Source organism: Nerophis ophidion, linkage group LG04 (assembly GCF_033978795.1).
Source record: "Nerophis ophidion isolate RoL-2023_Sa linkage group LG04, RoL_Noph_v1.0, whole genome shotgun sequence".
NCBI classification, from domain to species: Eukaryota; Metazoa; Chordata; class Actinopteri; order Syngnathiformes; family Syngnathidae; genus Nerophis; species Nerophis ophidion.
Window position 1 is genome coordinate 6,765,684 of NC_084614.1, and position 27,257 is coordinate 6,792,940.

Consider the following 27,257-nt stretch of genomic DNA (forward strand, 5'->3'; position numbering starts at 1 on the left):
AGTAAAATGTACTTAAATATAAACAAAGGTTAGTTCATTGAAATAAAATAAAATATTACTAACTAATGAATTAATTTGAGAAGTATAATAAATACTCTAAAAGGTGTAACTGAACATTTATATTTCTGTACAGCATATTTTTAAACACCAACTTATGCAGTTAATGTATTATCAATAGTTTTATTCTATTTTTACATGGCAAAAAAAAAAAAAAAAATAGCAAGAAATTGGAATGTAAGGAGAAAAAACTGACATTTTAATAATAATAATGAATATTAACATACTTAGTCACTTTTAACACAAAGTTGTGTCTTTAAATAATTCTAATATCGTTTTTTGGCATTCTTTTTCAAATAATAAACAATCTAAAATATTACAAGCATTCAAAATTCCAAGTAAAATGTACTTAAATATAAACAAAGTTTAGTTCATTGAAATAAAATAAAATATTACTAACTAATGAATTAATTTGAGAAGTATAATAAATACTCTAAAAGGTGTAAGTGAAGATTTATATTTCTGTACAGGCATATTTTTAAACACCAACATATGCAGTTAATGTATTATCAATATTTTTATTCTATTTTTACATGGCAAAAAAAAAAAAAAATAGCAAGAAATTGGAATGTAAGGAGAAAAAGCTGACATTTTAATAATAATAATGAATATTAACATACTTAGTCGCTTTTAACACAAAGTTGTGTCTTAAAATAATTCAAATATCAGCTTTTTGGCATTCTTTTTCAAATAAAAAAACGATCCAAAATATTACAAGCATTCAAAATTCCAAGTAAAATGTACTTAAATATAAACAAAGTTTAGTTCATTGAGATAAAATAAAATATTACTAACTAATGAATTAATTTGAGAAGTATAATAAATACTCTAAAAGGTGTAACTGAACATTTATATTTCTGTACAGGCATATTTTTAAACACCAACTTATGCAGTTATTGTATTATCAATATTTTTATTCTATTTTTACATGGCAAAAAAAAAAATAGTAAGAAATTGGAATGTAAGGAGAAAAAGCTGACATTTTAATAATAATAATGAATATTAACATACTTAGTCACTTTTAACACAAAGTTGTGTCTTTAAATAATTCTAATATTGTTTTTTGGCATTCTTTTACAAATAATAAACGATCTAAAATATTACAAGCATTCAAAATTCCAAGTAAAATGTACTTAAATATAAACAAAGTTTAGTTCATTAAGATAAAATAAAATATTACTAACTAATGAATTAGTTTGAGAAGTATAATATATACTCTTAAAGGTGTAACTGAACATTTATATTTCTGTACAGGCATATTTTTAAACACCAACATATGAAGTTAATGTATTATCAATATTTTTATCCTATATTTACATGGCAAAAAAAAAAAAAAAAAATAGCAAGAAATTGGAATGTAAGGAGAAAAAGCTGACATTTTAATAATAATAATGAATATTAACATACTTAGTCACTTTTAACACAAAGTTGTGTCTTTAAATAATTCTAATATCGGCTAAAATATTACAAGCTTTCAAAATATAAATAAAATATACTTAAATATAAACAAAGTTTAGTTAAATATTATATATTTATTTAATTTTTTATACTTATATATGTTTAAAATATTAAACTTATTAATTAATTTGAGTAAAAATGACAACTGTAATACACGTGAAAGGTGTAACTGACCATTCATATTTCTGTACAGGCATATTTTTAAACACCAACTTATGCAGTTATTGTATTATCAATATTTTTATTCTATTTTTATATGGCAAAAAAAGACTAACAAAAAAAGAGTGAGAAATTGGAATGTAAGGAGAAAAAGCTGACATTTGAATAATAATAATGAATATTAACATACTTAGTCACTTATAACACAAAGTTGTGTCTTTAAATAATTCTAATATCGGCTAAAATATTACAAACTTTCAAAAAATAAATAAAATATACTTAAATATAAACAAAGTTTAGTTAAATATTATATATTTATTAAATTTTTTATATTTATATATGTTTAAAATATTAAACTTATTAATTAATTTGAGTAAAAATGACAACTGTAATACACGTGAAAGGTGTAACTGACCATTTATATTTCTGTACAGGCATATTTTCAAACACCAACATATGAAGTTAATGTATTATCAATATTTTTATTTTCTTCTTACATGGCAAAAAAGACTAAAAAAAAAAAAGAGTAAGAAATTGGGATGTAAGGAGAAAAAGCTGACATTATAATAATAATAATAACATAGTTGGTCAAAATATCAGTGATTAGCGCCCCCGTTCTGATGGTGTTTACCAGATCCGTGGGAGACCTGCTGACTACCAGGGCGAAGGCTGGGCGGCGGCGGCGGCGTCTCCTCGCTCGGCGAAGACGCAGGAGCGTGACCTTCTGCGGAACATGCCGGCCCCCCGGTCCCTTCTTCCTGGCCAGACCTAAGTACATGTCGGAGTGCAGGAATCTGGGGTAGGAGTCCTTCTTCATCAGGCTGTAGACCTTCAGCTGGGCCGCCTGGAAACAAGTCCTGGTGGGCTTTGCCAGCTCCTCCTGGATGGCCACCTTGGTCTTGTGGGTCAATGTTGACCTGGGGAACAAACGTTGGAGGATATTGAGGCCGACCCTGGAGGAACTAGACTTGGACTTAGACGAACTTGACTGCGTGTGAAAGCTCCAATGCTGACAGAATGGGAGAATAGTTGCAATGATGAATACTTTGATCTGCTGCTGCTCGGGAAAGTCTTAGAAAGTCCAGGATGAGTGGAATGTGTTGATGTTGGAATGCTTTCAAAAGCTTGAAAAATGTAGGAATTGTGCAACTTGGAAAAATGTCCCATTCATTTCAAATGGAACTTCCTGGAAATTTTGGTACGATCTTGGGTCAGAGCGTGGTGCAGGACTGTACAAAGTTGCCATGTGTCTCCCCAGATCTGAGTCCAAATTTGGTTCTGTCTCTGTTTGATTCCTTGCCTTTGGTCTTGTTTAATAGATATCATCAGTGTTTGAAGTGGGTTGAAAAATGTGGACGGACGCACTAAAAAAGGTTGGGAACGAGAGTAGAAAAAGAACAGGAATTCTTGGAAATGAGTTAAACTTTGAAAAACTATAGTTTTGAAAGTCCAGGATGAGTGGAATGTGTTGATGTTGGAATGCTTTCAATAGCTTGAAAAATGTGGGAATTGTGCAACTTTGAAAAATGTCCCATTCATTTCAAATGGAACTTCCTGGAAATTTTGGTATGATCTTGGGTCAGAGCGTGGTGAAGAACTGTACGAAGTTGCCATGTGTCTCCCCAGATCTGAGTCCAAATTTGATTCTGTCTCTGTTTGATTCCTTGCCTTTGGTCTTGTTTAATAGATATCATCAGTGTTTGAAGTGGGTTGAAAAATGTGGACGGACGCACTAAAAAAACGTTGGAAACGAGAGTAGAAAAAGAACAGGAATTCTTGGAAATGTGTTAAACTTTGAAAAACTATAGTTTGAAAGTCCAGGATGAGTGGAATGTGTTGATGTTGGAATGCTTTCAATAGCTTGAAAAATGTGGGAATTGTGCAACTTGGAAAAATGTCCCATTTATTTCAAATGGAACTTCCTGGAAATTTTGGTATGATCTTGGGTCAGAGCGTGGTGCAGAACTGTACAAAGTGTACAAAGTTGCCATGTGTGTCCCCAGATCTGAGTCCAAATTTGATTCTGTCTCTGTTTGATTCCTTGCCTTTGGTCTTGTTTAATAAATGTCATCAGTGTTTGAACCTGACAACAGTTGAAGTGGGTTGAAAAATATGAAAAGAGTCATCACACTAAAAAGGTTTGGAAATAAGGTAAAAAAAACCAGGAATTCCTGAAAATGTGTTGAACGTGGAAAAAGGGTAGTTAGAAAGTCCAGGATGAGTGGAATGTGTTGATGTTGGAATGCTTTCAATAGCTTGAAAAATGTGGGAATTGTGCAACTTGGAAAAATGTCCCATTTATTTCAAATGGAACTTCCTGGAAATTTTGGTATGATCTTGGGTCAGAGCGTGGTGCAGAACTGTACAAAGTGTACAAAGTTGCCATGTGTGTCCCCAGATCTGAGTCCAAATTTGATTCTGTCTCTGTTTGATTCCTTGCCTTTGGTCTTGTTTAATAAATGTCATCAGTGTTTGAACCTGACAACAGTTGAAGTGGGTTGAAAAATATGAAAAGAGTCATCACACTAAAAAGGTTTGGAAATAAGGTAAAAAAACCAGGAATTCCTGAAAATGTGTTGAACGTGGAAAAAGGGTAGTTAGAAAGTCCAGGATGAGTGGAATGTGTTGATGTTGGAATGCTTTCAATAGCTTGAAAAATGTGGGAATTGTGCAACTTGGAAAAATGTCCCATTTATTTCAATGGGAACTTCCTGGAAATTTGGGGAAAATGTTTTTTTTTCTTTTTTAAAGAAGAATGTTTGGACGGTGGAAGAGTTGAAGTGGGGTGAAAAATGTGGACGGACGCACTAAAAAAGGTTGGAAACAAAAGTAGAAAAAGAACAGGAATTCTTGGAAATGTGTTAAACTTTGAAAAACTATAGTTTGAAAGTCCAGGATGAGTGGAATGTGTTGATGTTGGAATGCTTTCAATAGCTTGAAAAATGTAGGAATTGTGCAACTTGGAAAAATGTCCCATTCATTTCAAAATGGAACTTCCTGGAAATTTTGGTACGATATTGGGTCAGAGCGTGGTGCAGGACTGTACAAAGTGTACAGTTGCCATGTGTCTCCCCAGATCTGAGTCCAAATTTGATTCTGTCTCTGTTTGATTCCTTGCTTTTGGTCTTGTTTAATAAATGTCATCAGTGTTTGAACCTGACAACAGTTGAAGTGGGTTGAAAAATATGAAAAGAGTCATCACACTAAAAAGGTATGGAAAATAAGGTAAAAAAAAAAACAGGAATTCCTGAAAATGTGTTGAACGTGGAAAAAGGGGAGTTAGAATGTCCAGGATGAGTGGAATGTGTTGATGTTGGAATGCTTTCAATAGCTTGAAAAATGTGGGAATTGTGCAACTTGGAAAAATGTTCCATTTATTTCAAATGGAACTTCCTGGAAATTTTGGTATGATCTTGGGTCAGAGCGTGGTGCAGAACTGTACAAAGTTGCCATGTGTCTCCCCAGATCTGAGTCCAAATTTGATTCTGTCTCTGTTTGATTCCTTGCCTTTGGTCTTGTTTAATAGATGTCATCAGTGTTTGAACCTGACAACAGTTGAAGTGGGTTGAAAAATATGAAAAGAGCCATCACACTAAAAAGGTATGGAAAATAAGGTAAAAAAAAAACAGGAATTCCTGAAAATGTGTTGAACGTGGAAAAAGGGTAGTTAGAATGTCCAGGATGAGTGGAATGTGTTGATGTTGGAATGCTTTCAATAGCTTGAAAAATGTGGGAATTGTGCAACTTGGAAAAATGTTCCATTTATTTCAAATGGAACTTCCTGGAAATTTTGGTATGATCTTGGGTCAGAGCGTGGTGCAGAACTGTACAAAGTTGCCATGTGTCTCCCCAGATCTGAGTCCAAATTTGATTCTGTCTCTGTTTGATTCCTTGCCTTTGGTCTTGTTTAATAGATGTCATCAGTGTTTGAACCTGACAACAGTTGAAGTGGGTTGAAAAATATGAAAAGAGCCATCACACTAAAAAGGTATGGAAAATAAGGTAAAAAAAAAACAGGAATTCCTGAAAATGTGTTGAACGTGGAAAAAGGGTAGTTAGAATGTCCAGGATGAGTGGAATGTGTTGATGTTGGAATGCTTTCAATAGCTTGAAAAATGTGGGAATTGTGCAACTTGGAAAAATGTCCCATTTATTTCAATGGGAACTTCCTGGAAATTTGGGGAAAATGTTTTTTTTTCTTTTTAAAGAAGAATGTTTAGACGGTGGAAGAGTTGAAGTGGGGTGAAAAATGTGGACGGACGCACTAAAAAAGGTTGGAAAGAAGAGTAGAAAAAGAACAGAAATTCTTGGAAATGTGTTAAACTTTGAAAAACTATAGTTTGAAAGTCCAGGATGAGTGGAATGTGTTGATGTTGGAATGCTTTCAATAACTTGAAAAATGTAGGAATTGTGCAACTTGGAAAAATGTCCCATTTATTTCAAATGGAACTTCCTGGAAATTTTGGCACGATCTTGGGTCAGAGCGTGGTGCAGAACTGTACAAAGTGTACAGTTGCCATGTGTCTCCCCAGATCTGAGTCCAAATTTGATTCTGTCTCTGTTTGATTCCTTGCCTTTGGTCTTGTTTAATAATAGATGTCATCAGTGTTTGAACATGACAACAGTTGAAGTGGGTTGAAAAATATGAAAAGAGTCATCACACTAAAAAGGTTTGGAAATAAGGTAAAAAAAAAACAGGAATTCCTGGAAATGTGTTGAACGTGGAAAAAGGGTAGTTAGAATGTCCAGGATGAGTGGAATGTGTTGATGTTGGAATGCTTTCAATAGCTTGAAAAATGTGGGAATTGTGCAACTTGGAAAAATGTCCCATTTATTTCAAATGGAACTTCCTGGAAATTTTGGTACGATCTTGGGTCAGAGCGTGGTGCAGAACTGTACAAAGTTGCCATGTGTCTCCCCAGATCTGAGTCCAAATTTGGTTCTGTCTCTGTTTGATTCCTTGCCTTTGGTCTTGTTTAATAGATATCATCAGTGTTTGAAGTGGGTTGAAAAATGTGGACGGACGCACTAAAAAAGGTTGGAAACGAGAGTAGAAAAAGAACAGGAATACTTGGAAATGAGTTAAACTTTGAAAAACTATAGTTTGAAAGTCCAGGATGAGTGGAATGTGTTGATGTTGGAATGCTTTCAATAGCTCGAAAACTGTGGGAATTGTGCAACTTGGAAAAATGTCCCATTCATTTCAAAATGGAACTTCCTGGAAATTTTGGTACGATCTTGGGTCAGAGCATGGTGCAGAACTGTACAAAGTGTACAGTTGCCATGTGTGTCCCCAGATCTGAGTCCAAATTTGATTATGTCTCTGTTTGATTCCTGGCCTTTGGTCTTGTTTAATAAATGTCATCAGTGTTTGAACCTGACAACAGTTGAAGTGGGTTGAAAAATTTGAAAAGAGTCATCACACTAAAAAGGTATGGAAAATAAGGTAAAAAAAAAAACAGGAATTCCTGAAAATGTGTTGAACTTGGAAAAAGGGGAGTTAAAATGTCCAGGATGAGTGGAATGTGTTGATGTTGGAATGCTTTCAATAGCTTGAAAAATGTGGGAATTGTGCAACTTGGAAAAATGTCCCATTTATTTCAATGGGAACTTCCTGGAAATTTGGGGAAAATGTTTTTTTTTCTTTTTTAAAGAAGAATGTTTAGACGGTGGAAGAGTTGAAGTGGGGTGAAAAATGTGGAGGGACACACTAAAAAAGGTTGGAAACAAGAGTAGAAAAAGAACAGAAATTCTTGGAAATGTGTTAAACTTTGAAAAACTATAGTTTGAAAGTCCAGGATGAGTGGAATGTGTTGATGTTGGAATGCTTTCAATAGCTTGAAAAATGTAGGAATTGTGCAACTTGGAAAAATGTCCCATTCATTTCAAAATGGAACTTCCTGGAAATTTTGGTACGATATTGGGTCAGAGCGTGGTGCAGGACTGTACAAAGTGTACAGTTGGCATGTGTCTCCCCAGATCTGAGTCCAAATTTGATTCTGTCCCTGTTTGATTCCTTGCCTTTGGTCTTGTTTAATAGATGTCATCAGTGTTTGAACCTGACAACAGTTGAAGTGGGTTGAAAAATGTGGACGGACGCACTAAAAAAGGTTGGAAACAAGAGTAGAAAAAGAACAGGAATTCTTGGAAATGTGTTAAACTTTGAAAAACTATAGTTTGAAAGTCCAGGATGAGTGGAATGTGTTGATGTTGGAATGCTTTCAATAGCTTGAAAAATGTGGGAATTGTGCAACTTGGAAAAATGTCCCATTTATTTCAAATGGAACTTCCTGGAAATTTTGGTATGATCTTGGGTCAGAGCGTGGTGCAGGACTGTACAAAGTTGCCATGTGTGTCCCCAGATCTGAGTCCAAATTTGATTCTGTCTCTGTTTGATTCCTTGCCTTTGGTCTTGTTTAATAATAGATGTCATCAGTGTTTGAACCTGACAACAGTTGAAGTGGGTTGAAAAATATGAAAACAGTCATCACACTAAAAAGGTTTGGAAATAAGGTAAAAAGAACAGGAATTCTTGGAAATGTGTTTAAGTTTGAAAAACTATAGTTTGAAAGTCCAGGACGAGAGGAATGTGTTGATGTTGGAATGCTTTCAATAGCTTGAAAAATGTGGGAATTGTGCAACTTGGAAAAATGTCTCATTCATTTCAATGGAAACTTCCTGAAAATTTGGGGATTTTTTTTTTTTCCTTTTGAAATGATTAGTAGCATGAATGTCCTGAATGAGCAGAATTGGTTGGTGTTGGAATTGTTTAAATGGCTCAAGAAATGTTGAAGTAGTATTGAAAAATTCAAATACAAAATTTCGGGAAAACCGGGAATTTTTCAAGTTCTTAAACCAACTTGTTTTTTGTCCTGACTCGGAGGAAGGTTTAGACAGCGGACATTTCAACAACCAGTTTTCCAAGTACAAAAAAATCCAGGAATTCCCGTTTTTCAAACCCTATTTTCACCCCTTTTTCTGTCGACTACTCTTAATCTTAATCAGGACGAAAAACTAAGTTGAACTAAAAAAAATTCCCGGTTTTCCCAAATTTCCAGGAATCCCATAATACCATTTCACAATTCAAAATGTTACTATTTCAACATATCTCACCCGTTTTGGAAAATTTCAACACCAACTCGTTTAAAACATTCACATTTTTTTTCAGCATTTTCCAAAAAATTCACGCTTTTCTCGAAATTCCCAAATTTCCATGAAACTCCCATTGAACTGAGTGGGACATTTTTCAAAGTTCCACAACTCCCACATTTTTCATCCGATTCAAACCATTCCAACTTCAAAATATTCAGCTTTTCCAGGATACGTGTGCTCCTTTTCAAAAATCATCCCAAAAATTTCACAGATTTCCCAGAATTCCCAGAATTCCCAGTTTTTAGGGACATTTTCCCCATTCTAAATGAATGATCCATTTTTCAAACATCCACCATTTCCACATTTCCATATTCCATTCGTCCTGGACATTCAAACTGTCTTTTTTTCGAAGTACAAAAAAATTCCAGGAATTCCCAGTTTTCCAAACACTATTTTCCCCCTTTTTTCTGTACTCCTTGCACATTTTTCAACCGTTCCACCGTCAAAACATTCCTCTTAATCAGGACAAAAACTAAGTTGAACTGGAAAAATTCCCGGTTTTCCCAAATTTCCAGGAATCCCATAATACCATTTCACAATTCAAAATGTTACTACTTCAACATATCTCACCCGTTTTGAAAAATTTCAACACCAACTCATCTAAAACATTCACATTTTTTTTCAGCATTTTCCCAAAAAATTCACGCTTTTCTCGAAATTCCCAAATTTCCATTAAATTCTCATTTAACTGAGTGGGACATTTTTCAAAGTTCCACAACACCCACATTTTTCATCCGATTCAAACCGTTCCAACTTCAAAATATTCAGCTTTTCCAGGATACGTGTGCTCCCTTTCAAAAATCATCCCAAAAAATTTCACGGATTTCCCAGAATTCCCAGTTTTTAGGGACATTATCCCCATTCTAAACGAATGATCCATTTTTCAAACATCCACCATTTCCATATTCCACTCGTCCTGGACATTCAAACCGTCTTTTTTCGAAGTACAAAAAATTCCAGGAATTCCCAGTTTTCCAAACCTTATTTTCTCTCTTTTTTCTGTACCCCTTGCACATTTTTCAACCGTTCCACTGTCAAAACATTCCTCTTAATCAGGACAAAAACTAAGTTGAACTGGAAAAATTCCCGGTTTTCCCAAATTTTCCAGGAATCCCATAATACCATTTCACAATTCAAAATGTTACTACTTCAACACATCTCACTCGTTTTGAAAAATTTCAACACCAACTCATCTAAAACATTCACATTTTTTTTCAGCATTTTCCCAAAAATTCAGGTTTTTCTCGAAATTCCCAAATTTCCATTAAATTCTCATTGAACTGAGTGGGACATTTTTCAAAGTTCCACAACTCCCACATTTTTCGTCCGATTCAAACCATTCCAACTTCAAAATATTCAGCTTTTCCAGGATACGTGTGCTCCCTTTCAAAAATCATCCCAAAAATTTCACGGATTTTCCAGAATTCCCAGTTTTTAGGGACATTTTCCCCATTCTATACGAATGATCCATTTTTCAAACATCCACCATTTCCACATTTCCACATTCCACTCGTCCTGGACATTCAAACCGTCTTTTTTCGAAGTACAAAAAATTCCAGGAATTCCCAGTTTTCCAAACCTTATTTTCTCTCTTTTTTCTGTACCCCTTGCACATTTTTCAACCGTTCCACTGTCAAAACATTCCTCTTAATCAGGACAAAAAACTAAGTTGAACTGGAAAAATTCCCGGTTTTCCCAAATTTCCAGGAATCCCATAATACCATTTCACAATTCAAAATGTTACTACTTCAGCATATCTCACTCGTTTTGAAAAATTTCAACACCAACTCATCTAAAACATTCACATTTTTTTTCAGCATTTTCCCAAAAATTCACGCTTTTCTCGAAATTCCCAAATTTCCAATAAATTCTCATTTAACTGAGTGGGACATTTTTCAAAGTTCCACAACTCCCACATTTTTCATCCGATTCAAACCGTTCCAACTTAAAAATATTCAGCTTTTCCAGGATACGTGTGCTCCCTTTCAAAAATCATCCCAAAAAATTTCACGGATTTCCCAGAATTCCCAGTTTTTAGGGACATTTTCCCCATTCTAAACGAATGATCCATTTTTCAAACATCCACCATTTCCACATTTCCATATTCCACTCGTCCTGGACATTCAAACTGTCTTTTTTCAAAGTACAAAAAATTCCAGGAATTCCCAGTTTTCCAAACCTTATTTTCTCTCTTCTTTCTGTACTCCTTGCACATTTTTCAACCGTTCCACCGTCAAAACATTCCTCTTAATCAGGACAAAAACTAAGTTGAACTGGAAAAATTCCCGGTTTTCCCAAATTTCCAGGAATCCCATAATACCATTTCACAATTCAAAATGTTACTACTTCAACATATCTCACCCGTTTTGAAAAATTTCAACACCAACTCATCTAAAACATTCACATTTTTTTCAGCATTTTCCCAAAAATTCACGCTTTTCTCGAAATTCCCAAATTTCCATTAAATTCTCATTTAACTGAGTGGGACATTTTTCAAAGTTCCACAACTCCCACATTTTTCGTCCGATTCAAACCATTCCAACTTCAAAATATTCAGCTTTTCCAGGATATGTGTGCTCCCTTTCAAAAATCATCCCAAAAATTTCACGGATTTTCCAGAATTCCCAGTTTTTAGGGACATTTTCCCCATTCTATACGAATGATCCATTTTTCAAACATCCACCATTTCCACATTTCCATATTCCACTCATCCTGGACATTCAAACCGTCTTTTTTCAAAGTACAAAAAATTCCAGGAATTCCCAGTTTTCCAAACACTATTTTCTCTCTTTTTTCTGTACCCCTTGCACATTTTTCAACCGTTCCACTGTCAAAACATTCCTCTTAATCAGGACAAAAACTAAGTTGAACTGGAAAAATTCCCGGTTTTCCCAAATTTTCCAGGAATCCCATAATACCATTTCACAATTCAAAATGTTACTACTTCAACATATCTCACCCGTTTTGAAAAATTTCAACACCAACTCATCTAAAACATTCACTTTTTTTTTTATCATTTTCCCCAAAAATTCACGCTTTTCCCGAAATTCCCAAATTTCCATTAAATTCTCATTTAACTCAATGGGACATTTTTCAAAGTTCCACAACTCCCACATTTTTCATCCGATTCAAACCGTTCCAACTTCAAAATATTCAGCTTTTCCAGGATACGTGTGCTCCCTTTCAAAAATCATCCCAAAAATTCCACCGCCTTCCCAGAATTCCCAGTTTTTAGGGACATTTTCCCCATTCTAAACGAATGATCCATTTTTCAAACATCCACCATTTCCACATTTCCATATTCCACTCGTCCTGGACATTCAAACTGTCTTTTTTCAAAGTACAAAAAATTCCAGGAATTCCCAGTTTTCCAAACCTTATTTTCTCTCTTCTTTCTGTACCCCTTGCACATTTTTCAACCGTTCCACCGTCAAAACATTCCTCTTAATCAGGACAAAAACTAAGTTGAACTGGAAAAATTCCCGGTTTTCCCAAATTTCCAGGAATCCCATAATACCATTTCACAATTCAAAATGTTACTACTTCAACATATCTCACCCGTTTTGAAAAATTTCAACACCAACTCATCTAAAACATTCACATTTTTTTCAGCATTTTCCCAAAAATTCACGCTTTTCTCGAAATTCCCAAATTTCCATTAAATTCTCATTTAACTCAATGGGACATTATTCAAAGTTCCACAACTCCCACATTTTTCGTCCGATTCAAACCGTTCCAACTTCAAAACATTCAGCTTTTCCAGGATACGTGTGCTCCCTTTCAAAAATCATCCCAAAAAATTTCACGGATTTCCCAGAATTCCCAGTTTTTAGGGACATTTTCCCCATTCTAAACTAATGATCCATTTTTCAAACATCCACCATTTCCACATTTCCACATTCCACTCGTCCTGGACATTCAAACTGTCTTTTTTCGAAGTACAAAAAATTCCAGGAATTCCCAGTTTTCCAAACACTATTTTCCCCCTTTTTTCTGTACTCCTTGCACATTTTTCAACCGTTCCACTGTCAAAACATTCCTCTTAATCAGGACAAAAACTAAGTCGAACTGGAAAAATTCCCGGTTTTCCCAAATTTCCAGGAATCCCATAATACCATTTCACAATTCAAAATGTTACTACTTCAACACATCTCACTCGTTTTGAAAAATTTCAACACCAACTCATCTAAAACATTCACATTTTTTTTTCAGCATTTTCCCAAAAATTCAGGTTTTTCTCGAAATTCCCAAATTTCCATTAAATTCTCATTGAACTGAGTGGGACATTTTTCAAAGTTCCACAACTCCCACATTTTTCGTCCGATTCAAACCGTTCCAACTTCAAAATATTCAGCTTTTCCAGACTTCTCATGGGGATCAAAGAAAGGAAATCAGCACAAATTGTCAATTTTTTCTGTTGAAGGTTATTCAAGTCTTTTATTCCTTGTCCTCCTCCTGACTTCCTGTTCAATTAAATGTTGCATTATTTTCATTTAGTTCCATTTTTCACTATCAAATGCCTCAAGTCCAGTTCATTTTTGTAAAGTTCTAAAAATAATTTGAGTTTGTTTTGAATTTCAGGCAAATTGATGCATTTTAAATCTTTTCTGTCACTGACTAAAACAATAATAATACAAGTATTATTTGTTGTGAATGGATCTAGATTTCTTTCTTTTTGTTTGTTTTTAATCTTAATAAGGAAGCAGTGTTGTGCAGAGGTGTACTTAGAACAGTCCTGAAGGTGGAATGCTTTGAAAAGGTGGAAAATGTGGGAATGGTGGATGTTTGAAAAATGGATCGTTCATTTAGAATGGGGAACATGTCCCTAAAAACTGGGAATTCTAGGAAATCTGGGGAATTTTTGGGATGATTGATGAAAGGGAGGAGAAGAAGATAAACAAGAAGAGGAGGAAGAAGAAGAAAACGACAAAGAAGAAGAACAATGATAAGAAAAAGAAGTCGAGAAATAATAATAATAATAAGAACAGGAAGAAGGAGAAGAAAAAGAAAGAGACAAAGAAGATGAGGTATAATAAAAAAAGAAAAACAAGGAAAATAATAATAAGAAGAAGTAGAAGAAGACAATAAATAATAATAAGAAGACAAGGAATAAGAAGAAGAATAAAAAGAAAAAGAAGAAGGAGAAGAAAGAGAAGAAGAAGAAGAAGAAAAAGAAAGAGAAGGAGGAGAAGAAAAAGAACAAGAAGAAGAAAGAGACAAAGAAGACAAGGCATAATTTAAAAAAAATAAGAAGATGAACAATAAGTAGAAGAAGTAGAGGAAAAAGGAGAAGGAGACAAAGAAGACAAGGAATAAGAAGAAGAAGAAGGAGACAAAAAAGAAGAAGAAGAAAAGAAGAAGAAGAAGAAAAAGAAGAAGAAGAAGAAGAAGAAAAAGCAGGAGGAGAATAAGAAAAAGAAGTAGATAAATAATAATAGGAAGAAGAAGAACAGGAATAAGAAGAAGAAAAATAAGAAGAAGAAGGAGAAGAAAAAGAAAGAGACAAAGAAGATGAGGTATAATAAAAAAAGAAAAAGAACAAAAATAATAAGAAGAAGTTGACGAAGACGACGAAGAAGAAAAACAATAAGACCAAAAAGAAGACAAATAATAATAAGAAGAAAAGTAATAATAAGAAGAATAAAAAGAAAAAGAAGAAGGAGAAGAATAAGAAAAAGAAAGAGAAGGAGGGGAAGAAAAAGAACAAGAAAAAGAAAGAGACAGAGAAGACGAGGCATAATTAAAAAAAAATAAGAAGATGAACAATAAGTAGAAGAAGTAGAGGAAAAAGAAGAAGGAGACAAAGATGACAAGGAATAAGAAGAAGAAGGAGACAAAAAAGAAGAAGAAGAAAAGAAGAAGAAGAAGAAAAAGAAGAAGAAGAAGAAGAAAAAGAAGGAGGACAAGAAGAAGACGAATTAGAAGGAGAAGAAGAAAAAGAAAAAGAAGAAAACAGAGGAGGAGGAGAAAAAGACGAAGAAGAAGAAGAAGGAGAAGAAAAAGGAGCTGAAGAAGACGAGGAATAAAAAAAAGAATAAAAAGAAGAAGTAGAAGAAAAAGAAGAAGAAGAAGAAGAAGAAGAAGAAGAAGAAAAAGAAGAAAAAGGAGGAGAAGAAGAAGAAGACGAGGAATAATAATAATAATAATAATAATAAGAAGAAGAAGAAGAAGAAGAAGATGAAGGAGAAGAAGAAAAAGAAGGAGGAGAAGAGGAAGATAAGGAATAATAATAATAAGAAAAAGAAGGAGAAGAAGAAGAAGGACAAGGAGGAGGAGAAGAAGAAGAAGAAGAAAATGAAGGAGGAGGTGAAGAAGAAGAACAAGAAGAAGAAGGAGAAGAAGAAGAAAAAGAAGAAAAAGAAGGAGGAGAAGAAGAAGACGAGGAATAATAATAAGAAGAAGAAGAAGGAGAAGAAGAAGAAAAAGAAGGAGGAGGTGAAGAAGAAGAACAAGAAGAAGAAGGAGAAGAAGAAGAAAAAGGAGACGAAAAAGACGAAGAATAATACAAATAATAATAATAAAAAAGAACAATAAAAAGAAGAAGTAGAAGAAGAAGAAGAAGAAGAAAAAGAAGAAAAAGAAGAAGAAAACAAATCATGAACCAGTGAAAAGTAGTCAGTGTAGCAAATCAAAGTAGTTGTTTGATGTGTGGACAAGTCAAGCAGGAGATTGTCAGACAGGAAGTGTGTGTGGTGTCTGCAGGAGGAAGTCAGGAACTTCTAGCGGACGTCTGCTCTTCACGCTCACATGGTCTACCTGCCCGCTAAAGGAACAACTGAAGGAACGTCCAAAGGAACATCTAAAGGAACACCTAAAGGAACATCTAAAGGAACATCCAAAGGAACATCTAAAGGAACATCCAAAGGAACATCTAAAGGAATATATGAAGGAACATCCGAAGGAACATCTAAAGAAACACCTAAAGGAAAATCTAAAGGAACCCCTAAAGGAATATCTGAAGGAATTTCTGAAAGAACATCTAAAGGAATATATGAAGGAACATCTGAAGGAACATCTGAAGGAACACCTAAATGAAAATCTAAAGGAACATCTAAAGGAACATCTGGAGGAACATCTGAAGGAACAACTAAAGGAACATCTAAAGGAACATCCGAAGGAATATCTAAAGGAACATCTAATGGAACATCTAAAGGGACATCTAAAGGAACATATGAAGGAACACCTAAAGGAACATCTAAAGGAACATCTAAAGGAACATCCGAAGGAACATCTAAAGGAACATCTAAAGGAACATCTAAAGGAACATCTGAAGGGACATCTAAAGGAACATCTGAAGGAACATCTAAAGGAACATCTGAAGGAACATCCGAAGGAACATCTAAAGGAACATCTAAAGAAATATCTAAAGAAACATCTAAAGGAACACTTAAAGGAACACCTAAAGGAACACCTGAAGGAACATCTGAAGGAATTTCTGAAGGAACATCTAAAGGAAAATCTAAATGAACATCTAAAGGAACATCTGGAGGAACATCTGAAGGAACAACTAAAGGAACATCTAAAGGAACATCCGAAGGACTATCTAAAGGAACATCTAATGGAACATCTAAAGGGACATTTAAAGGAACATATGAAGGAACACCTAAAGGAACATCTAAAGGAACATCTAAAGGAACATCTGAAGGATCATCCGAAGGAACATCTAAAGGAACATCTAAAGGAACATCTAAAGGAACATCTGAAGGGACATCTAAAGGAACATCTGAAGGAACATCTAAAGGAACATCTGAAGGAACATCCGAAGGAACATCTAAAGGAACATCTAAAGAAACATCTAAAGAAACATCTAAAGGAACACCTAAAGGAACATCTGAAGGAATTTCTGAAGGAATTTCTGAAGGAACATCTAAAGGAACATATGAAGGAACATCTGAAGGAACATCCTAAGGAATATCTAAAGGAACATCTAACGGAACATCTAAAGGAACATCTAAAGGGACATCTAAAGGAACATCTAAAGGAACATCTAACGGAACACATAAAGGAACATCTTAAGGAACATCTGAAGGAACTTCCGACGGAACATCCAAAGGAACATCTAAGGGAACATCTAAAGGAACATCTAAAGGAACACCTAAAGGAACATCTAACGGAACATCTAAAGGAACATCTAAAGGGACATCTAAAGGAACATCTAAAGGAACATCTGAATGAACATCTAAAGGAACATCTGAAGGGACATCTAAAGGAACATCTGAAGGAACATCTAAAGGAACATCTAAAGGAACTTCCGACGGAACATCCAAAGGAACATCTAAATGAACATCTAAAGGAACATCCAGAGGAACTTCTGAAGGAACTTCCGAAGGAACATCCAAAGGAACATCTAAGGGAACATCTAAAGGAATATCTGAAGGAACATCTGAAGGAACAACTAAAGGAACAACTAAAGGAACATCTAAGGGAAAATCTAAAGGAACATCTGAAGGAACATCTAAAAGGAACATCTAAATTAACATCTGAAGGAACATCTGAAGGAACAACTAAAAGAACATCTAAAGGAACATCTAAGGGAACATCTAAAGGAACATCTGAAGGAACATCTGAAGGAACAACTAAAGGAACATCCAAAGGAACATCTAAGGGAACATCTGAAGGAACATCTGAAGGAACATCTAAAAGGAACATCTAAATTAACATCTGAAGGAACAACAAAAAGAACATCTAAAGGAACATCTGAAGGAACATCTGAAGGAACAACTAAAAGAACATCTAAAGGAACATCTGAAGGAACATCCAAAGGAACATCTAAGGGAACATCTAAAGGAACATCTAAATGAAGATCTGAAGGAACATCTTAAGGAACATCCAAAGGAACATCTAAAGGAACATTTGAAGGAACACAGCTCTCTCTGGCCGACCACTCTTGCGGTTCTACTTTTGTCTGAGCTGCATGAAAGTGTGCTTAAAGCCCCTTTGGTTCCAGGTGAGTGACCCACCAGAATCCACCCAGACATACTCTGAGGAACCCACCCTCAATGTTCTCAACCTCCAGGTGACTAGAACATCTTAGCGAAGGTTCCCTACCTCTTTAGGGGCGTCCGCCTGGATGAAAAGGCCATAGATATGTTTGGCTTTGGATGGCAGCTTCTTGTCGGACTGCAGGGTCTTGAACTCTTCACACGCCAGCCAGAACTCCAGGTTCTCCTCACTGAACTCCGTGTGGAGGAAGCGAGAGAAGGTCTCCACCCCGTCTGAAACAAAGTGCGGCCGGTTACCAGGGCAACGAGCTCAGAAGGAGAAGAGAGCGTGTGTTCCAAACAACGTGTCTGCAGTGAAGGATGTGGAAACTGCTCACAACTTCCTCATTTAAAGGTCAGCAAAACGTGCTTAGGGTTCCTTATTTGACGGACTGCTTGTTCTTGTTTTGCATTCCACAAATATCTGTCACCACACACTGAAAAACTGTGCTATTGTTTGTGCTACAATGCCATCTTTTTGGACCGGTTGAAAATAGAATTTGGGATTTGTTCCTTGAACCGGAAGTACATCCAGTTTTGTCTATCAATCATCTTTAGTGTCAACTCCAAGCAACCGTTCTAAGTTTCACAATAAAACTAAAACAAAGTTGACTTAGTAGTGTTGCCATGCATGTCTGTACCTGATATCATGCTAGCATCGCTACGCTAACAGTTTTACCAGTGTTTCTGTTAGTGTCATTAACTTACAATCACATTCCTTTTTGCATTGTTTCACTTTCGCAAATTCACCAAAACTTTACCTTGGAGTTATTGAGTCTGTTTAGTTGATTGGAGAGCTAGCTAGGAGTTAACTCCTCTTATTGAGTTTGTTTAGCTGATTGGAGAGCTAGCTGGGAGTTAACTCCTCTTATTGAGTCTGTTTAGTTGATTGGAGAGCTAGCTGGGAGTTAACTCCTCTTATTGAGTCTGTTTAGCTGATTGGAGAGCTAGCTAGAAGTTAACTCCTCTCACTGAGTCGGTTTAGTTGATTGGAGAGCTAGCTAGGAGTTAACTCCTCTTATTGAGTCTGTTTAGCTGATTGGAGAGCTAGCTAGGAGTTAACTCCTCTTATTGAGTCTGTTTAGCTGATTGGAGAGCTAGCTAGGAGTTAACTCCTCTTATTGACTCTGTTTAGCTGATTGGAGAGCTAGCTAGGAGTTTACTCCTCTTATTGAGTCTGTTTAGTTGATTGGAGAGCTAGCTAGGAGTTAACTCCTCTTATTGAGTCTGTTTAGTTGATTGGAGAGCTAGCTAGGAGTTAACTCCTCTTATTGACTCTGTTTAGCTGATTGGAGAGCTAGCTAGGAGTTAACTCCTCTTATTAAGTCTGTTTAGCTGATTGGAGAGCTAGCTAGGAGTTTACTCCTCTTATTGAGTCTGTTTAGTTGATTGGAGAGCTAGCTAAGAGTTAACTCCTCTTATTAAGTCTGTTTAGTTTATCAGAGAGCTAGCTAGGAGTTAACTCCTCTTATTAAGTCTGTTTAGCTGATTGGAGAGCTAGCTAGGAGTTAACTCCTCTTATTAAGTCTGTTTAGCTGATTGGAGAGCTAGCTAGGAGTTTACTCCTCTTATTGAGTGTGTTTAGCTGATTGGAGAGCTAGCTAGGAGTTAACTCCTCTTATTGAGTCTGTTTAGCTGATTGGAGAGCTAGCTAGGAGTTAACTTCTCTTATTGAGTCTGTTTGTGGGTGTGGCTTAAATACGGGTGGTTAGATACGGTAAATAAACCAAAAGATTATCCAGGGATGTTTGATGTTTTGTGATAATAAGGAAGTTGCAAACATTAAAAAAACGTGCATTGCGACAAAAAAGGCTCTGGATATTCATTGACGGATACACCGCGGCCAAGCACGGGCGGTGACCTGGCTTCACCGTCCGGGTTTCAACTGACCTGAGTTCTTCATCAGTTCTTCAAAGGACTCGCTCCATTGCAGAGCCGCCTCTGCTGAAATGCTGAGAAAAGATGGCGGTTAGAGGACCCGGCAGCCAAGTGCTGCACGTGTGGACCTCAAAGCTGGGCTCAAATACCGATCATGCTGGTCTTAATCAAATCCTTTGAACTCACCTGCTGGATGGAGTCTTTTTGTGCTGGCTGACATTTTCATGGGAGCCAAACCTGGTGAGACGGAGCCGGCTCTTCCTCTCGGTCACCTGATGTCTGCAAACAAAGGAGAACCCGTCACAGTCCCTTAAACAGGGGTCATCAACCGGTGGTCTGGGGGACAAGGTCACAGTCCCTTAAACAGGGGTCATCAACCGGTGGTCTGTGGGACAACGTCACAGTCCCTTAAACAGGGGTCATCAACCGGTGGTCTGGGGACGTCACAGTCCCTTAAACAGGGGTCATCAACCGGTGGTCTGGGGGACAACGTCACAGTCCCTTAAACAGGGGTCATCAACCGGTGGTCTGGGGGACATCGTCACAGTCCCTTAAACAAGGGTCATCAACCGGTGGTCTGGGGGACAACGTCACAGTCCCTTAAACAGGGGTCATCAACCGGTGGTCTGTGGGACAACGTCACAGTCCCTTGAACAGGGGTCATCAACCGGTGGTCTGGGGGACAAGGTCACAGTCCCTTAAACAGGGGTCATCAACCGGTGGTCTGTGGGAAAACATCACAGTCCCTTAAACAGGGGTCATCAACCGATGGTTCAGGGGACGTCACAGTCCCTTAAACAGGGGTCATCAACCGATGGTTCAGGGGACGTCACAGTCCCTTAAACAGGGGTCATCAACCGGTGGTCTGGGGGACAACGTCACAGTCCCTTAAACAGGGGTCATCAACCGGTGGTCTGGGGGACAACGTCACAGTCCCTTAAACAGGGGTCATCAACCGGTGGTCTGGGGGACATCGTCACAGTCCCTTAAACAGGGGTCATCAACTGGTGGTCTGGGGGACATCGTCACAGTCCCTTGAACAGGGGTCATCAACCGGTGGTCTGGGGGACAAGGTCACAGTCCCTTAAACAGGGGTCATCAACCGGTGGTCTGTGGGAAAACGTCACAGTCCCTTAAACAGGGGTCATCAACCGATGGTTCAGGGGACGTCACAGTCCCTTAAACAGGGGTCATCAACCGGTGGTCTGGGGGACAACGTCACAGTCCCTTAAACAGGGGTCATCAACCGGTGGTCTGGGGGACATCGTCACAGTCCCTTAAACAGGGGTCATCAACCGGTGGTCTGGGGGACATCGTCACAGTCCCTTAAACAGGGGTCATCAACTGGTGGTCTGGGGGACAACGTCACAGTCCCTTAAACAGGGGTCATCAACCGGTGGTCTGGGGGACATCGTCACAGTCCCTTAAACAGGGGTCATCAACCGGTGGTCTGGGGGACATCGTCACAGTCCCTTGAACAGGGGTCATCAACCGGTGGTCTGGGGGACAAGGTCACAGTCCCTTAAACAGGGGTCATCAACCGGTGGTCTGTGGGAAAACGTCACAGTCCCTTAAACAGGGGTCATCAACCGATGGTTCAGGGGACGTCACAGTCCCTTAAACAGGGGTCATCAACCGGTGGTCTGGGGGACAACGTCACAGTCCCTTAAACAGGGGTCATCAACCGGTGGTCTGGGGGACATCGTCACAGTCCCTTAAACAGGGGTCATCAACCGGTGGTCTGGGGGACATCGTCACAGTCCCTTAAACAGGGGTCATCAACTGGTGGTCTGGGGGACAACGTCACAGTCCCTTAAACAGGGGTCATCAACCGGTGGTCTGTGGGACAACGTCACAGTCCCTTGAACGAGGGTCATCAACCGGTGGTCTGGGGGACATCGTCACAGTCCCTTAAACAGGGGTCATCAACTGGTGGTCTGGGGGACAATGTCACAGTCCCTTAAACAGGGGTCATCAACCGGTGGTCTGTGGGAAAACGTCACAGTCCCTTAAACAGGGGTCATCAACCGATGGTTCAGGGGACGTCACAGTCCCTTAAACAGGGGTCATCAACAGGTGGTTCAGGGGACAACGTCACAGTCCTTTAAACAGGGGTCATCAACCGGTGGTTCGGGGATAACGTCACAGTCCCTTAAACGAGTCATCAACCGGTGGCACGGGAGACAACGTCACAGTCCCTTAAACAGGGGTCATCAACCGGTGGTTCGGGTATAACGTCACAGTCCCTTAAACGAGTCATCAACCGGTGGTCTGGGGGACAACGTCACAGTCCCTTAAACAGGGGTCATCAACCGGTGGTTCAGGGGACAACGTCACAGTCCCTTAAACAGGGGTCATCAACCGGTGGTTCGGGGATAACGTCACAGTCCCTTAAACGAGTCATCAACCGGTGGCACGGGAGACAACGTCACAGTCCCTTAAACAGGGGTCATCAGCCGGTGTTTCGGTGGACAACGTCACAGTCCCTTGAACAGGGGTCATCAACTGGTGGCCCAGGGGACAAAGTCCCAGTCCCTAAACAGAAGTCATCAACCAGTGTCCTGGGGGGGCAACGTCACAGTCAATTAAACAGGGGTCATCAATCGGTGGCCCGGGGGACTACATCACAATCCTTTAAATAGTGGTCATGAACTGGTGGTCTGGGGGACAACATCAAAAACCCATAAATTAGGGTCATCAACCGGTGGTCCGGGGGGAAACCCCTCAGTCCCTTAAAGTTGGCTCATCAACTGGTGGCCTGGGGGTCAAAAACACAGTCCCTTAAACAGGGGTCATCAACCGGTGGCCCGGGGGAAAACGTCACAGTCCCTTAAACAGGGGTCATCAACCGGTGGTTCGGGGGACAACGTCACAGTCCCTTAAATAGGGGTCATCAACTGGTGGTCAGGGGGACAACATCAAAAACCCATAAATTAGGGTCATCAACCGGTGGTCCGGGGGACAAACCCCTCAGTCCCTTAAACAGGGGTCATCAAATGGTGGTGTGGGGGACAAGGTCACAGTCCCTTAAACAGGGGTCATCCGGTGGTCCGGGGGACAACGTCATATTTTATTGTTATTTCCAGATAAACACTGACATGTATTATTGATATATTGTTATTTAGAGCCGAAATGGATCTAAATGAATCACCTGACCTTCATGAATTCATCATTTTTCAGACCGTTCTGACTTTGGACTAAAAAACTGACTTTTTCTGAACAATTCAGTACATTTTAATGAATAAATGTTATTATTTGGGATATTATTGGTTTGTATACAATTCACTTCCACTTAGTAAAAGACTTTGGTGTGTTTATTTCCTTGCATCAGTGTGGAAATATAAAATACTGTTTTCAACTTCTTGAACTAGACTCCTGGTGTTCCCTAGGGTTCTCTCCTGGGTCCTCTCTTCCAGGGTTTGGACTTTGAGTCTAGTTGAAAAAAAATAGCCTTTGATGGAGGGCCTTAAAAAGTGACCAAATGTCCACTGTGGAGGACGCTGGCCCGGGGCAATACACCCAATAAGACTCGGAGAGAGAGAGAAGAAGTCCTTACCTTCCTGGAGATGTGGCCCCCAGAACAAGGTGCTGGACCAGGCCTGCCATGTTAAAGACTCCTCACTGACACAGTTCCAGGTGTTTCCAAGAAAGTCCAGAGACAAATCACATGTGCACGTGTGAGTCCACCTCCCAGCTGGCCCTACTTTCACGGTACGGCCCACAAGAACCCAAATCAGAGCAGAGAAGCCAAACCAGACCAAAGAATTCAAACCAGACTAGAGAAAACAAACCAGAGCAGAGAAGCCAAACCAGACTAGAGAACCCAAACCAGAGCAGAGAAGCCAAACTGGACGGAGTAACTCAAAACAGACAAAAGAACCCAAACCAGAGCAGAGAAGACAAACCAAACTAGAGAAGCCAAACCAGACTAGAGAAGCCAAACCAGAGCAGAGAACCCAAACCAGAGCAGAGAAGCCAAACCAGAGCAGAAAACCCAAACCAGACTAGAGAAGCCAAACCAGAGCAGAGAACCCAAACCAGAGCAGAGAACACAAACTAGACTAGAGAAGCCAAACCATACTAGAGAAGCCAAACCAGAGCAGAGAAGCCAAACCAGACTAGAGAACCCAAACCAGAGCAGAGAACACAAACTAGACTAGAGAAGCCAAACCAGACTAGAGAAGCCAAACCAGATTAGAGAAGCCAAACCAGACTAGAGAAGCCGAACCACACTAGAGAAGCCGAGCCAGAGCAGAGAAGCCAAACCAAAGCAGAGAACACAAACCAGACTAGAGAAGCCAAACCAGAGTAGAAAAGCCAAACCAGACTAGAGAAGCCAAACCAGACTAGAGATGCCAAACCAGACTAGAGAAGCCAAACCAGACTAGAGAAGCCAAACCAGACTAGAGAAGCCAAACCAGATTAGAGAAGCCAAATCAGACTAGAGAAGCCAAACCAGACTAAAGAAGCCGAGCCAGAGCAGAGAAGCCAAACCAGAGCAGAAAAGCCAAACCAGACTAGAGAAGCCAAACCAGATTAGAGAAGCCAAACCAGACTAGAGAAGCCGAGCCAGAGCAGAGAAGCCAAACCAAAGCAGAGAACACAAACCAGACTAGAGAAGCCAAACCAGATTAGAGAAGCCAAACCCGACTAGAGAAGCCAAACCAGACTAGAGAAGCCAAACCAGAGCAGAGAAGTCAAACCCGACTAGAGAAGCCAAACCAAACTAGAGAAGCCGAGCCAGAGCAGAGAAGCCAAACCAGACTAGAGAACCCAAACCAGAGCAGAGAACACAAACTAGACTAGAGAAGCCAAACCAGACTAGAGAAGCCAAACCAGATTAGAGAAGCCAAACCAGACAAGAGAAGCCGAGCCAGAGCAGAGAAGCCAAACCAGATTAGAGAAGCCAAACCCGACTAGGGAAGCCAAACCAGACTAGAGAAGCCAAACCAGAGCAGAGAAGCCAAACCCGACTAGAGAAGCCAAACCCGACTAGAGAAGCCAAACCAGAGCAGAGAAGCCAAACACGACTAGAGAAGCCAAACCAGACCAGAGAAGCCAAACCAGACCAGAGAAGCCAAACCAGAGCAGAGAAGCCAAACACGACTAGAGAAGCCAAACCAGACCAGAGACGCCAAACCAGACCAGAGAAGCCAAACCAGAGCAGAGAAGCAAAACCAAAGCAGAGAACACAAACCAGACTAGAGAAGCTAAACCAGAGCAGAGAAGCCAAACACGACTAGAGAAGCCAAACCAGACCAGAGAAGCCAAACCAGACCAGAGAAGCCAAACTAGAGCAGAGAAGCCAAACCAAAGCAGAGAACACAAACCAGACTAGAGAAGCTAAACCAGAGCAGAAAAGCCAAACCAGACTAGAGAAGCCAAACCAGACTAGAGAAGCCAAACCAGAGCAGAAAAGCCAAACCAGACTAGAGAAGCCAAACCAGACTAGAGAAGCCAAACCAGATTAGAGAAGCCAAACCAGACTAGAGAAGCCAAACCAGACTAGAGAAGCCAAACCAGACTAGAGAAGCCAAACCAGATTAGAGAAACCAAGCCAGACTAGAGAACCCAAACCAGGGCAGAGAACACAAACTAGACTAGAGAAGCCAAACCAGACTAGAGAAGCCGAACCACACTAGAGAAACCGAGCCAGAGCAGAGAAGTCAAACCAGAGCAGAGAACACAAACCAGACTAGAGAAGCCAAACCAGACTAGAGAAGCCAGACCAGATTAGAGAAGCCAAACCAGACTAGAGAAGCCAAACCAGACTAGAGAAGCCAAACCAGATTAGAGAAGCCAAGCCAGACTAGAGAAACCAAGCCAGACTAGAGAAGCCGAGCCAGAGCAGAGAAGCCAGACGTACCAGACCTGATCAGGAGTGTGCAGGTGGAAGTGAAGAAGAAGAAGAAGAAGAAGCAGAAGTTAGCCCACCAACCTGCTGCTGTCGGTCTTCATGATGGCTTCCTCGTCCTGCGGCCTTGTCCAAAGGCACTTCCTCCCGGGTTAGAATTGATGAAAGTCCGACACGAGAGCAGCGATGACTCTCCAAATATTGTTTGTCAGCCAGGCGTCGTTCTCACTTGAGACGCCACTTCCTGTTGGAGGTGTCACAAGCGGCGCTGCAGAAAAAGCCCCCGCCGGTCGGTCCACTTCCTGTTCTTCACGCACAGAAGACATGTCGCCTCGCAGACTACAAACTCTCAAATCACCTTTTTCATGTCGAGCAAAAGCATCGTGTGACATTTGTCAGGTCACATGACTCCAGCCAGGGCCTGATCTACTAAGACCTCAATGAGGACGGGCGGGTCCATACTGGAATATCCATAGCAGATACCAGGCACCAGATACCAGGCACCAGACACCAGATACCAGGCACCAGACACCAGATACCAGGCACCAGATACCAGGCACCAGACACCAGACACCAGATACCAGACACCAGATAGCAGATACCAGACACCAGATAGCAGATACCAGACACCAGATACCAGATACCAGATACCAAACACCAGATATCAGATAGCAGAATCCTCTCATATAGTCTCACATCCATACTTCAGTTGAGGGAGTCCACCACACCTTTTCCACCAAGGGCCACACACTAACAAGTCCAAGTATGCGGGGCCACTTTGTCTTTTTTATTTAAAAAAAAATGCTAAAAACTGATATTGTGTCAGCTTTGTGTTAAAGGTGACTAAGTGTATTATTATTAGTATTATAGGTGACTAAGTATATTATTATTACTGCTATAGGTGACTAAGTGTATTATTAGTAGTATTATAGGTGACTAAGTATATTATTATTACTGCTATAGGTGACTAAGTGTATTATTAGTAGTATTATAGGTGACTAAGTATATTATTATTACTGCTATAGGTGACAAAGTGTATTATTAGTAGTATTATAGGTGACTAAGTATATTATTATTAATATTGTAGGTGACTGATTGTAGCTGAGATAGGCGCCAGCGCCCCCCGCGACCCCGAAAGGGAATAAGCGGTAGAAAATGGATGGGTATTATAGGTGACTAAGTATATTATTATTAATATTATAGGTGACTAAGTATATTATTATTAGTATTGTAGGTGACTAAGTATATTATTATTAGTATTGTAGGTGACTAGTATTATAGATGACTAAGTATATTATTATTAATTATTAGTATTATAGGTGACTAAGTATATTATTATTAGTATTATAGGTGACTAAGTATATTATTATTAATTATTAGTATTATAGGTGACTAAGTATATTATTATTAGTATTATAGGTGACTAAGTATATTATTATTAATTATTTGTATTATAGGTGACTAAGTATATCATTATTAGTATTGTAGGTGACTAAGTATATTATTATTAGTATTGTAGGTGGGACTAAGTATATTATTATTAATTATTAGTATTATAGGTGACTAAGTATATTATTATTAGTATCATCGGTGACTATGTATTATTATTAATATTTAGTATTATAGGTGACTAAGTATATATTTTTAATGATTAATATTATAAGTTACTAAGTATATTATTATTAGTCTTATAGGTGACTAAGTCTATTATTATTAGT

General features: G+C 38.8%; 1 protein-coding gene across 4 annotated transcripts in view; it reads right to left on the minus strand.

Moving 5' to 3' along the window:
* Positions 1-25,911, minus strand: part of LOC133550814 (regulator of G-protein signaling 21-like) — a 34,542-nt gene extending 8,631 nt beyond the window's left edge. The window contains exons 1-5 of one of the 4 annotated variants that reach the window (XM_061896868.1): positions 25,624-25,911; positions 23,242-23,388; positions 19,872-19,964; positions 19,698-19,759; positions 17,875-18,041 (exon numbers count right to left, since the gene is read on the minus strand). In XM_061896868.1, the coding sequence (XP_061752852.1) occupies positions 17,875-18,041; positions 19,698-19,759; positions 19,872-19,964; positions 23,242-23,291 (372 nt within the window). In that variant the 5' untranslated portion in view covers positions 23,292-23,388; positions 25,624-25,911. Of the gene's footprint in view, positions 1-17,874; positions 18,042-19,697; positions 19,760-19,871; positions 19,965-23,241; positions 23,389-25,551; positions 25,582-25,623 lie in introns of those variants that run through there. The other 3 variants (XM_061896870.1, XM_061896869.1, XM_061896872.1) reach the window with 3 other exon arrangements.
* Between the last annotated feature and the right edge of the window lie 1,346 nt (positions 25,912-27,257).